Source organism: Periophthalmus magnuspinnatus, chromosome 16, assembly GCF_009829125.3.
Source record: "Periophthalmus magnuspinnatus isolate fPerMag1 chromosome 16, fPerMag1.2.pri, whole genome shotgun sequence".
NCBI classification, from domain to species: Eukaryota; Metazoa; Chordata; class Actinopteri; order Gobiiformes; family Gobiidae; genus Periophthalmus; species Periophthalmus magnuspinnatus.
This window is the reverse complement of record NC_047141.1, coordinates 23,067,306-23,081,719: the sequence shown is the minus strand read 5'-3', so window position 1 is coordinate 23,081,719 and position 14,414 is coordinate 23,067,306. Positions and strand designations below refer to the sequence as shown.

Here is a 14,414-nt window from a genome sequence, read left to right as displayed (position 1 = left end):
GATATAATATATAATAATTTAAAGAATACAAGTCAGTCAGTAAAAAGTTACAGTGCACTAGGCAACACACTCATCCTTACCTCACCTGATGGAAAAAGTTTTTTAACATTATACCATTTTTTTTTCATGTGGACAGGCCCAGTAAGTAAAGAGGTATTAATCATGAACCAGGACAGTCATCTTCATGTTGATAATTAAACAGCAAACTTTACCACAGGATTTTGGTCTACTCTCCGCCTCTGAGCAGTTTAGAGAGTTGTGAGATCACATGAACCCAAAGTTTTAGCAAAATACTGAGAAACTATCAACTAATCGCAGTTTAGGCTGTCATTGTAAGGCACTAGTATGAAATAAGAATATAATGTACCAAATACTACTCTGTACTGTTTTAAATACTGGTGGTTTTGGTGAAATATGTGACAACAGATGTTCAATACCTCGCAATGTGCAAAAGAATTCCCATCTGTGACACATTATAAGACCAGCATTTGGAGGTATAAAAAGCAATAGACAACATATGTAATTTTACTGTTACAAAATAGCTGATATTTTAAACTCAGCCAGCTACAGACATAGCACTTAAACTGGGACCAAATAGGTCTAAATGTGATGCTTACCTTAGCAGGAATACGAGCTGTCAAGAGGTACACTCTGTGTGATGCCAGTGCCTGCGAGAGATCAGAGAGAATAATGAGCATGTAGTAGTAAATACACAGTGCTGTAAATATACACCAGTGTGAACCAAAGAACAAGGAAATGACAGTGAGTCAACCCGAGTACCCCTGTGCGTCCTTTCCTGACATGAAAGACATATGACAATGAGACCACAAAAACACACCTCAACAGTTCAAGGAGAAGATGGATGTAATAAGATAAAGATAATATATATAAAAATACAAAGATTCCATAGTTTTTCAGTTCTGTTAAAAGTCCTATATTACACAAAACAGATTCTTGTGAGCTGTAAGCCATGTTACCTCCTCAAAAACATACCCAGAGTTGTGTTTTGTTTCATTCACAAATGTTTGCAACCCTTTATGATTAGTCTGTCTACATCTCCACCTTATCATGTAGTAGTACTTTTCCTGTGAACAGCTACCCTTTACCTTTTCAGTAGAGCAATTCCAGGGCTGAAATCATCCAAATTCTGTGTATGGCTTTTAAAAACAAAGTGGAGCACACATGTTTTACGTCACACGGTGGAACAGAGTCTTTCCACTGCAAAAAAGTTTTATTCTAAGGCAAACAACTGTTAAATCCAGAAAGGTCAATTAGCTGGGTTTAATTGTCAAAATCTTGAGTATCCTGTGGTATAAGGCTGACAGCTAAAGCTATTTTTGGACATACCCAAGAATTAGAGCTCCAATTACAATGCCTCTCAGAAATATCACAGTTAGATGCAGTATATTTCGAAAACTTGTACAGTGGCAGGCAATATAAGACGTGATACCACAAAGACCGCACATAATTAGAAACAATACTGCTAAATTTCTCAAGCTGAATGAATATCAATACAATACAGCAACAAAACAGCCTTAGTTTTGAACAGGAAGTGAAAGTACAACAACTAAAAATGATATAGAAAAATGACAAAAAATTCAACAGGTAATAAAACTATGACACTATATCTGGTCTACAAATCATTTTATTTACTAATGCTTTTATTCCTACAGCTAATCATTTTCATAAGTCCAAAAGGTATCGAAGTCCAAATGCACAAACCCATGTGTAAGATCAAACAGCATCTAAAACTGATTTTAGTTATAACTGTAGTATAGGCTCAATAAATATAAAAAAGATGGACTAGCAGAATCTGACAGCCCCGGGTAGGTGCCTGTGCATGTGAGGGCTTTGATGTGATAGACACAGACAGGCAGTGACCACACATAACCTCCTCTACCGCAAGCAACAAGCAAAGATAGGTTTCAGGTTTTTGCAGCGGAAGGTTCACAGGTTAAATAGAATTTGTATGGTTGCAATATATATAGTAAACAACTTAAAAAGGTACTGTACCTGATTTTCACTTTCTTAAAAACATGGACATGATATCGGACAATAAAATGCTTTCTAAACTGACTTATTTTAACCTCAAGAGCTTCTTATAAAGTCTATCTCTACTGCGGCAAGATATATTTAACTCAAATACATGGGGGGAAAATGAGTACACGGCCCTTAACTTAAGACTAAGGCTAAACGTTTCATGTTGGTTAGGTTAAGCCCAGGAACCATTTTTGAAACACGGAAACTGTGACTAGTCTGCTGTGACTCAACATTTTGACTGTATTGTAATTACATGAATGAGTCTTGCTTTGTGTTTTTTGGAGTGGACAGACATTACAGCCCCCAAATCCATATCCCCGCCCCTCCACTTTAGTTTTGTCCTGCTGCCTCCCGCTCCTCTCTCCCTGCTCTCTCCCTCCTCTTTCTCTCCCCGCCCCTCTCTCTCTCCCTCTTTGAGTTCAGGCCGAGAGCTTTACTTTGAGCCAGAGTTTCACATGACCACCATATTGCCCCCAGCTTGTTTGGGACAACCAGATGGCATGATGGGTACATCATGGCTCTGAACACTAACTGGACATCTGCTAGGGGTCTCTTAGAATTACAAACACGCAGACATAGAGATTAGTGATACATTTATAAGTAGTGTTAAGGAAAGTTAAGTGCCGCATAGTATCTGTCTGAAAGTAACATGGCAAAGAAACTCTCCCATATCAGAGATTAAAAGATAAAATGTTCTTCACTTTGCTTTTCGATCTGAGATCGCGTTAGCAAATGCTGCATCAACTTCTTAGCTTGCAGTCTTTTGCGTATTGATTTGGCATTAGATTCACATCAGATAGGTTCGCCAACGCAACCATCTTTATTAATGTAATGTATTTAATGCTTGAGAGTGGGACAAATGGTGTCTGAATTCTCCCATCAAGCACAAAATGTATGGTGTACATTCAAATGTTCTATTCATTGATTATTCATCAGTGGTGTCCAAGTTTACAGAACGATGTCGGCTACATGATGTAATGACATTATAGTAAAAATAACAAGTCTGCATGCACTGGCATAATAAAAATACTGTAGTGTTCAATGTATTCACTAACGTTTATATTTCTGCCAATCCCTCTCTCCCCATTTGATTCCCCCACATGAACAGCCATTGAGACAGACAGTGGTAACCATAGTAACGGCTGGCCCATGCTGCAAATACTGTATAAACTGATAGACGCTCAGTCACTCATAAAAGTAATGTTGTGGACCTATGCCAATGAGTTTTTCACCCCAAAGCAATCACAGTGGTGTAGTCTTGACTCTGTATCCTTGCCACAAGCAACTGGACAATGCTTTATCTATAATCACTGAGCCGGAGGAAAGATACTGTGCTGAAAAAAAGGCTTTCTTCAACCATCTCAAGGCGCATTCACACTCCACGGGACCCATCACTCACAATATTGCTACTGCTGTGGGAATTTTGGGTTAGAAATTTTGGGTTTGAAAACCTAGAAATTGTTGTTTTGTTTTTTGTTTAAAATACAGATCAAAAATTAAAAAAGTAAAGCCAATTTCTATACAAATCACATTTAAGTTTTATATTGCCCATATTAATTTCTGTTTTGGGCAAATTGCATGTTATTTTATGAAAACCAGATTCGTTGAAACTGGTTAAGCTAAAGAGTTCATATCAGACATGCCTAGTTATTTTTTATATTTGTGGATTTTAATGACAAAGGCTATAAATTAATGGGCTACATGTTAATGAGCAACACAGGGTTGAGAAGCATAAACACAGATGCCACTTTTCGTGTGTAGTATAAAAGAGTAACAATGAGCTTGCTGTCAGCATACACCAATGGAAAGAAGGTATTTTTAGCCACAGAGCAAATATTTATATACAAGAATAGAATTTACAGCCCTATGTGTAAGTAAATGTAAAGTAAGAGATCAATTGGTTAGTGGACAACAGAGAAGGCTGCAGTGAAAGAGGAGGGACTTAATAGATTTTAAGTGCCGTTTTGCTGATAAGGAACCGCAGCTTAAATCCAATCACAGACCACAGACTAATGAAGGCAAAGTGTTTGGGAGCCATTTCATCTATGTCCAATTCAATGCAGAGATGACCATATCTTTGTTCAGATCAACATGTTGTGGGATCAGCAGTGTACAGTACAGGCATTTTTCATGAACAATGCATTTCTATTCTTTGGAAGATGTGATTTTAAAAAAAATTATAATTTTAGAACTGGTGGAACTCATAAAACGTAACATGTTCTTAAATCTGCCTTGCATTGTAAAAAGATTTGAGCACTACTGACTGAAAGGTTTTTTATTCTGCACTCTTCTCTTTTAATGTTCATTTTATGATGATTATTTGTAATTATTTGGTGATTTGATTGTTGTATTGTGATTTTAATGTCTTCTTCTGTAAAGCACTTTGAATTTGTGTACAAATTGTGCTATAAAAATAATCTTGCCTTGCCTTGCCTATTGCTTATTTTACCAATCTGCGGTTTGGCTATAAAAATAAACGTATGATGTAATTAAACAAATCCTTGCATCTGAGCCATGTTATGCGATTCTTTTGTGATTTATTTGCCTATAGCCAAACTACTCAGAAAGTGAGAAAACGCTTAGGGGGCACTTAAGACAAAGGCTGGGACCCACTGCTTTAGAATACAGAATTTACCCATTTGTAGTTTGTCTATAAAAAAATAAACATTCTGCAATGATGTAATTAAACACATTTTCTTGCATCTCATTTATGTTAATGTACCCAGCATTTGACAATATGAATGTGTCAAATAAATTGTACACTGCTGACAACATGTAATTCTCCAATCGACTTGAGCGTTTATGGATGGTGTAACACAGAGGCAAGAGTTCCCAGACAGCAGCTCAATAGGCCGATATGGAACAATGACATCTTCTCTCTTTAGCATTGTTTGGATCAAAGAAAAAATGCTTTATTCACAATTTGGACCAACAAACTCATTTTCCCTGTTATGGCCAGTCTTTAATTCATGTATTAATATAAAATGGTGATTATTAAACTGTTCCTTTCCCTGCATAAAAAATAGATAAATATATAAATCAAACTACTACACCACCATCAATTGCTAATGTCTTGACTTAAGGGCTAACTGTAAAAATGTTTAAAGCATATAACTGTACACTTCAGGTGCATATCAGAAGGCAGGCGTGTGGTAATCTCTTCTACAATAAATTGATTTTCTACAGCCAGTACAAGCTGCTGACATGGCAGCCGAGGTCTCGACCGCACTGCAGCCTCCCAGTGTGCCAAAATCACTGCACAATTTATACTTAAAGGTGTAGTGTGGAACATACGTACAAGCCAAAACATGCAATCTATTTAAGAGTAGTGTGGTTACGATTCTAAAATTTTAAACTCAATTTCGATAGTAAGGAAAAGGTTCAATACTCAATACGGATTGTGGTACCGCTTAAACAATAGACGTCATTTTCAACACAAAATAGTATTATTACTACAGTGTGGTCTTGTACTAGTACTGATGTAGATCAAGACCGTTCTAAAACCATTCAGGAGAAGTCCTATTCATGTCATCTTTTTCAATATTATTTTTAGTATCAGTTACTATCTTTTATATATTTTTGTGAAAGCACTGCCTCAGAGGTTGGTTAATAAAGCCAGAGCAGGTAACATACAATTGCTCAAAAGAACAAAACACAAAGAAATGCACGATTCAGGTAGATTTTAGGGATTCAATGTGGAATATTGAATTTGCACAGCAATGCCTTTTTCACATTGTGCCAGTAGCGAAGGACAGCATTAAAAAGACACATCAATTTCCTTTTATCACTGCCATGCTTGTCATTATGGGTTTTACTGCTGAGGAGAGGAGCGTGGAGAGGAACAAAGGCGGCCGACAGTGGCACTTCCTGAACGCATGTGATTGGTCGCCGTAATCAGACCACAGCTGCAGCAGAGTGAGTGGTGGCATGGAGGAGGAAAAGACGCTTCCTCGTGGCATCACACTGGGACGTGCAGGTTCTTTTTTGTACCATAAGCTATATAGTATTGTAAAAGGAAAAAATGTGGCTAAAAATATGTGCAGGTGACAGAGAAATGTTAGGAAAGCAATATACAAACAATATAACCTACAAAATTACATTCAACAGACTTTTGATAACAACGTACAGTTTTTAGTCATAATGGTAAAGCTAAACTGTACCTTTACATGTGACATTAAATACATGTGTTAAACTAAGGCAACTAAATAAATAGATCCATTTGCTTGATATTCAACTGATAAACATGACCAAACTAATTTAAGAAGTTATCATAGACAGTGACTTGTGTTATATTTTAAATGACGAACTTGAACAAAATGCATAAAAATGGAAAATAAAGTTATAGCATCATTATTAAATCTTGTTTGAACTATTCCTATACTTTTGTGAATGAGGAAATGAACTGTCCAATCAGAGCTCTCCCCTCAGGAGCAGACTCTGGTTAAATTCACGGTTAGAGGAATAAAACCAGACTGAGTTACCATAATGACTGACTCAGGGTTTAGGTCAACTGTGAAATGGAAAACTCTGAGTTGACCTCTTTTCAAGGTTAACAAACCCTAAATTTGGACTAAACCTGCTTCTTGAAACAGTGCCTACATCATATTCTTTCATTGCAAAACACTGTACACATATACATTTAGCAAAAACAAGCGTAGCATATCTGGGGTTGGCTGGAGATTCAAAGGTTGCCAGGCTTAAATATTACAGATTATCACAGCACACACTGGCAGGTTCTATGTAATATTGGATACAGATCTGGGCTTTTACGAGCTGGAGTTGGTTGTTGTCAGGGGTGATGGAAGGGGGTCCTAGAAGATCATTGTCCCACTGCAGGTTGTCCTAAAACCCTGTGTGCGTTTCACTTACAGATAAGACGAAGAGCCTAGTTGATTCATCAGCATGCCAAACAGCACAATAGCGCAGAGGTGTACGAGTGCAGCTATGCCAAGAAGACAGCATTTTGGAATGAAAAGAATCAATACAGAAGAGAAAAACAAACATGAAGCCGTTAAAAAGTGAGAGATGTTTACAAACTTAATGACAAGGAAAGTAAGAATGGGTGATGGAGCCTTATATTTTCATACCAATTTTTTTTTTTCTTACTACAAGTTTCACAGATTTTACAATACATTTTATTTATGTATGTACAAAATTTAACAAGTGCCATGTTTACTGTTTATAGGTGCCATTTTGAGAACTATTAACCAATCAAAAGATGCAATTTGGTTTTAATTGTTAACTAATATGGCAACAGAGCTGATTTATCATTGCCATTTTTGAAAACCTGCATGTAAATTAGAATATAGAAACAGTTCCATCTAAAGCAGGTCTTAAACATGTACAAACGTGTACGTGATGAGACTGTGTGAAAGAAAACTAATTGATGTCTCTTTTATGCAGTCAGTGCTTGTATAATCAGAGTGTTTCCCACAATATTTGAGATTGGGATCTCTATAGTCATGAGTAGTTTTTCCACCCAACCCTCAAGATAACTGATCTCCATAATAAACACACATTTGCACAGTTTTTCCAATAGGCGCACAGGTGATGATGAGGCACACTGAGAAGAAAGGAATGACAGAGACAAAGACTGAGCGCAGATGGGAGGGGGAGAGGGGTGCTTTGGTCTGGGCTGGTGTTGGCACTACCCACCGCTTGTACTGCCAATGTCAATGATAAAATGAAGTCATTCTGGTTAAGATCACAAGGGATGGTTGGCTGAGCTCTAATAAAAAGGTATTCTTAGGTTAACAATTATGTATCAAAGCTAAGGGATGAAAGAAGAAATGATACAAGTCAAATGAAATGGCTTTTTAAACAGACGATTCAGCTTAAGTAAATGCATATGCCGTGTGAAATTAGAAATCATATCCCAAATATGTTGAAACTGCTTAGCTCCAGTAAATGGTATCAGTATCACCCCTTCCTTTATTTCTTCAGCTAAATTATTTCCTGATAAGACCTGATGAAAAGCAGATGCACTTGACTGCTCACAGAGCCCACTACAAAGTGACCAGGGTGGATACGGGGCGGGCATTTCCTCTGCACCAGTGGCTACATTATGGGACTTGAAACCAGCAAAAATTACAGCTTACCTCGGCAACTTTAGCAACACGCAAAAGCAAAATTCAAACAATGTGTAAAAATCCTACAAAAATATATTAGGCACTGAGGTGATTTGAACATATTTACATTTTAAAAGCAGCTGTGCATTATATATATATATTTTTAACATACTTTTGGGAACCTAAAGTACCATTACTACTTCATTTTTATACCTTAAGATGTATAGATATGTGCGACTCACTCAAATGCTCAAATGTAAAAAGGTCAAAGTCAAAACAGCTGGACTTTTTATTTGGAATAGGTCCAACTGCATAGCAAGCAGACAATAAAAAAGGTTATTAAAGATATGATATAAATCTAAGGTAGGGGTTTGCATATGGCTATAATAGAAAAGCTGTGCCACACCATTAACTGCAGTAACATGAAAGCCAGCCATGCAGCAAGCACATATGACAGCACTGCCCTCAAGTCACTGTGGTCATTTCACTGCAAAATTGCTGCTTGTGCCAGCCACTGTCACTCACTGAATCAGAGAGCATACTATATAGAATACAAAACATGACACACAGTTATACATATATAGTGCAAGCTCATACATCTCCTCTCAGCTTGTCACTAAAGATTTATAGTTTTAACCATTATCAGAGACGCCACATTGGTTTGTACCAGCGGTTTACAAATGTCATTAACAGCAATCAATAATGGATGTGTCGGTGACCCAAAACCCCAATTCAATAAGGCACTAGTGACCACACACTGCTATGCTCTTCCCACTATAGCAAGACCACAAATTCTAATATCACGTAAATACAGGGTTTGACCAGTTGCTAATGGACATAATGAGGTTCAAAGGTAAAATATTGAGGAAAAACACACAAACACTGGTCAATTATATTATAGAGAGTATAAGTGACAATGACCCTGACCTATGGAGTCATGAAGATGAATGACAGGGGAGCGGGACTCTGAGCTTGAAATCTCTCTCTAGGGAAAGTCCATTTACTAATACAAAATTCTGCTAGGGGAGGATTTTTCATTAAATGATTTGGTGAGGTTGAAAGGTTAATTATTTTGGGGTCATATTTCTGTGACAGTGTGGATACAAGAAGCAATATTCATTTCCTTAACCTAAGCAATACAGACTTTTAATCATTACCATTTAGCCAAAAATGGTAACACTTCTTTCTCCACATTGTAAACTCTGTTCCAAACTACTGTATAAGCTTTTTAGACAGAGGATTAGCTGTGGAGTTCAGTTGAAAAGACACAAGCTGACCACTGATGATTAGAAATGACTGAATCTATCAATTAAAATGGCATAAATGGGAAACAGATACATTTTAGGTTCTGACATAATTGTCTTCTGAACATCATGTGCATATAATGTCCGAGATAAATGGATAAACGGAGACAGGCATTTTAAATATTTTTTTTATCTCCATGTTAGGGCAGGTTATCTAAAGTTCACTGATGTTAAGCCAAACAACCAGATGAACAAAAAATATAAAACTTACTGTCGTGAGAAGTCTAACTGGTTGAGAAATAGATGGTCCTTGTGTTTTGTTGCTGTGCACAAGCCAGCGTTGTTTCACACTTCCACTATTTATAGCAAACAAGATAAAGTTGTTAAAGTATCATAAGGTCATGCATTTTCACAGCTTCAGAATCAGTACTAGAGAAACAAATTACATAGAAGGCCAAAAGTAGACTCCTAACTACAAGTTTGAATACAAATGTGTTGCTTTGTTGAGGCTTATGATAGTGAAAGTGGGCTTAGTCATCTCAACAATAAACAGCACCTTACTTTGCTTAGAAGAAGGGCAAAAGGCACATGTTTGCTGAGAGTTGCAACTCAGTTCATGTAAAATGTAAAAGCTTTTTGTAAAATCACAGTAGTCTTGTCATGATACCAAAATTTAAAACTTAATTTAGGTATCAAAGATTTTTTTAGATACAAATGTTGGTACCATTGTGATAAACTAAACTCCTCCTTGAATATTACCATTCTCCTAAAGCTATACATACAACAACAAAATCATCCCTTTTCTGCATTTTTTTCAGTATCAATACAACAGGATTTGTATCTGTGTATTGATTTTTTTGACAACCATTTTTGATAAATAAAAAAATCCCTTTTTAATCCCTTCTTCTCCATCTCTCTTCCCCCTGTGGTGTGTCTGATGAGAGGATGTTATTAGCCTTGTCTTCTTCAAAGCTGCAGCAGAAGACTGTCTCTCTGAAGCCTCAGTGCTTAACAGGAGCCTGAGGCGGTTAGTGCTCCAGTCAAAGAGCAAACGTTTGGCGGGAAAAGGGTTAACGTGCGTGACAGGGAAATAGAAAGATCTACTATGTGTCTGTCAGCCTTCATACTTCTGATTGGGCTCAAAGCTAAAGTAAATAATCCCATTTTATAGTATTTTGTGTGAGCAATAAGTACTTGTAAATGCCAATAATACAACAATAAATAAAAAGTAAAGGTGGCAGAAAAAATTGACAATATCACAATTGTTTCTGAGATATGTACAATTCATTAGTGATATTAGCTTTTTTATACGTACGCTCAATGTATTCTCTTATTACAGTCTCCAACCAGGGTTAGGCTTATGAAGCTAAATATTACACTTAATTCTGACATGTGTGATGTTATATCTTATGTTATTGTAAATATTGACTATTGTACGACCTTTAACATTGCTGTCTCTTCTACAAAATGTTGTTTTTCTTGCAGTTACTTCCGTCATAATTGGTTTTCCCCAGCGTCGTTTTCCATACAACAGCCAACAGTGGTGTATTTGTTCTGTGTGGTCAAGTAGAGCGTTGACACAAACTCACCGAGTCATTCTGTGGATGAAATACCAGAAAGAAGCACTCCACTGGAATCCCTCTTCCCAGCACTGACTCCCACAGCTCTGCATTGTTCTGCCATTGATTTGTGAGTACACACTGGGTCCCTGTGTCCCAAGCCTCCGCAATGTAGCAAAGTCTTATCATATTCCCAGAACAAGCAGTGCACAGATTTTTATTCCAGCTTTGTTTTTTCATGTAACTAATCCAGCCAAATGGGTGATGAGCTGTTAAATAAAGGAAACGGATTGTAACATGAAGGAGCATCCAGCGCGTGTATGCTAACGTACCATAAAGTTACACACATTTTAGGTTCTTTTATCATTGCCTTCTGAACATCATGTGGGTATAATATCAGAGATAAATGCAATGCAATTCATGGATAAAAGGAGACAGGTTATTTAAATATTTTTTTTAATCTCCTACGTCATATTAGGGCAGGTTATCTAAGGTTCACTGATCTAAAGCCAAACAACCAAACGAACAAATGTAACTAATCCAGCCAAATGTGTGACGAGCTGTTCTTTGTGACAGTTCCAGGCCTGCATTCTATTGTAGAAAAATTGGTATCAAGTATCAAGCCAAGTATCAAATTTTGGTATTATGACAACAGTGGTCAATGGTGAACAAAAGACAAAGAAGAAATACAGCTTTTTTTCTTTAAACTAAATCTTATGGCTTGCTTATTTTCCAGCTTCTATCAGTCACTTCATCTCAAATCAGACAAAACAAAAAATGGGATTTAACTACACAAGTCATTTTAAGGAACCGTGCTGTGCTTAAAAACTAAAGTGACAAGAGCAATTCATCCAAAATTAAAATCACTTGCCGGAAGCTCCTCACCTCAGCATGACTCCATAGTATTTAGTCAGTAGTACAGGATAATGTGTTAGCCAGTTTGATCATACAGTCTCCCATCAGTCTGACTCACACGCTTATTCTTATCGTAGTGAACAATAATGAAATCCTTTGTGCAGTGTATGGCTTATAAAAACATGTCCAAAGCTGTTTAAGACAGGAGAATACTGATAATAAAATCTACTGTGACTTGTTGAAACCCCCTCTGTATTCAGTCTTTAGTCACACTATGCAAGTTCTCACGCCCTAATCACAACTTTCTGATTCCACTATAAAACTTTATGGTCCTTGCCCACAGACTAATTTACAGGCTGTTCTCACTCAGCTATGTTTCGTTTTTTTGTATTTGCTGAGACTGTGTGTGGTTTTAATGGGTGACCAGGTTTTAATTATTTACCATTTGCTGACCATGTTCATGGTCAAATATTTATTGATCTGCAGTGGTTTGTCCAGCTGCTGCATAAATTAATTGGGTTGAAATATTTAAGACTTTGTGCAAAATTATACACTTTTGCAAAATAAATGTCACTGAGATGCTATTTCTTACACATAGTACACATAAAATCTCAAAAATGTATCACAACCCATCTAACCATAAACAATGCATGTAAAATGTATAGATTTTTTCATGACAAATCAAACCATACAACTTAAGAACACTCATGTTTTACAGGACTGGAGATTTCTGTGGTTGATAGGCCTGTCACAAAAACATATTTAGAATTTCGATATATTGCTGAAGTAAATATACATGATGAGCGAGAATATTGCAACCAAGTAATGCCACTGACACAGCCCATGAGCAGATTTAAACCACAGAAACTATTCTAAATGTCAAATATTTTGTGCTAGGATGAAACACTTCAGTACTTAGTTTGTATCTGTAATGAGTTATTCATTCTTATCATATACGCAAAAAATAACCAAAACTTTCCCAATAGTGCACAGAAAATGTACACGCGATAAATATTGGCCTAAAAACCTATTGTTCCAGCTTTCATATATTGAACCATAAGTCCATGTATTAATTATCGTTACAGGCCTAGTGGTTGATGGTGGTTGATATGCAAAAGGATGTTTCCATCAGACAGAAATTGCAGTGTGACAGGTTACTGAGGCTCAAACTACAACATCTTTAAAGTGGTGATGAGATGCACAGATTTGGGTGAAACATGTATAAGTGAAAAGTTGTCTGTATTGAATTCTGAAGAGGCAGAGTCAGACTCACCAGGACCCGGTTCTCCGTCTTGTCTCCTTTGATCTCCAGTTTAACTCTCCTCCTCAGCGACAGCTTCACCTTCCTCCCAACTGCATCCCTCACACTGTCTGCTCACACAAAAAACAAACTCACCATTAGAAATAAGCACACAGGGCAAAAGATTAGTATTCTTTCTGAATCATAGCACATTTGTGGAAACATGGGCATTATAAAAGGATCTTTTTTAATAGTTACAAGGGCAGAAATAATATATTATTTATATTATATTATAATATTATTTTCTTGTATTAAATGTTAAGGCAAGACAGCCAAGAATGCACATGTTACATACGAACAGTCTGAAACCATATTCCACAAATTTTGATGGTTAATCCACCTGTCAATAATTCCCACTCAGAGAAGCTCATGGTTTGTTCATGTCAAAACAAACATAGCGGCTTAGAAGTAATAAAAGACAGAAATACTAAGAAACTGCACATTTCAGCAGAATTCAACAGAAAGCAGAACGGACTGGCTCATACAGATCATGAAACTGACAACTACTAAAAAGATCAGATTAACTGAACAGAAACTCCAGTCAAAAAGCTATGGCTTCTGTTGTAGCCATTTCATTCTGTCTGGATACTTCCTACAATGACAGGAGTTGGCAATATCACAATACTCTTAAAACCAGATAATAAAATAGATGCAATCTCTACTCATTAGTATATTTGTATTGCCTTTAAGAGGTAACCAAACCCATCAGATTCTTCTGAAAGTTTGCATTTAATTGTGATTGGTAAAGTCCACTGGCACTCGCATGGTGGAGGTTGACCAATAGGAGGAGAGGGTGGGGAAAAGTGCCTGTGTTTGAGTGTAGAGCTGTATTAAAAAAGTATATTGTGATTTTGACATAGCCACCATATCGCCCTACCATAGCCACACTGGTTCCTGCTTAATCTGTGCAAATAATATTATTGAAACATTGACATTTATTTCAACTATCTAAAAATAGATTTACAAGATGGTAAAGTTCAGAAAGTAATGAATTATACCATATTTGCCATATATGTGGGCATGCTAACTTGGTGTTGCTGTTTAGATTGATTGTTCACGCCCACAGAAACCCTCTGCAGACTCCAGGCTTATGGCACAGAAGTGGGTCAGCCGCCTCTCCATGCAGCAGCTGAGTCTGTCTGCGCTCACACGTGTCTCAAACAGGAGCAGCCTGTTTCAGAAGGCATGCAGAGTAACCCCCTACACACCTCAAAGTCTTAGTGGGTCATATTAGGGCTGATTGTGAAAGTGATTTTTAAAAATGTTTTATTACTATTACTATTAGATCAAAATTAATTTCAGAAAAGGATTAACATTTAAGAGAAGAAATATGAACTGATATAACAAA

The 14,414-nt window shown here is 36.9% G+C and overlaps 1 protein-coding gene across 3 annotated transcripts in view; it reads right to left on the bottom strand.

The window, feature by feature from the left end:
• LOC117383408 (F-actin-uncapping protein LRRC16A-like) overlaps positions 1–14,414 on the bottom strand; it is a 45,871-nt gene that overhangs the window by 29,173 nt on the left and 2,284 nt on the right. For all 3 annotated transcript variants that reach the window (XM_055227844.1, XM_055227846.1, XM_055227845.1), the window contains exons 2-3: positions 13,040–13,137; positions 618–668 (exon numbers count right to left, since the gene is read on the bottom strand). In XM_055227844.1, coding sequence (XP_055083819.1) covers positions 618–668; positions 13,040–13,137 — 149 coding nt within the window. The remainder of the gene's footprint in view (positions 1–617; positions 669–13,039; positions 13,138–14,414) is intronic.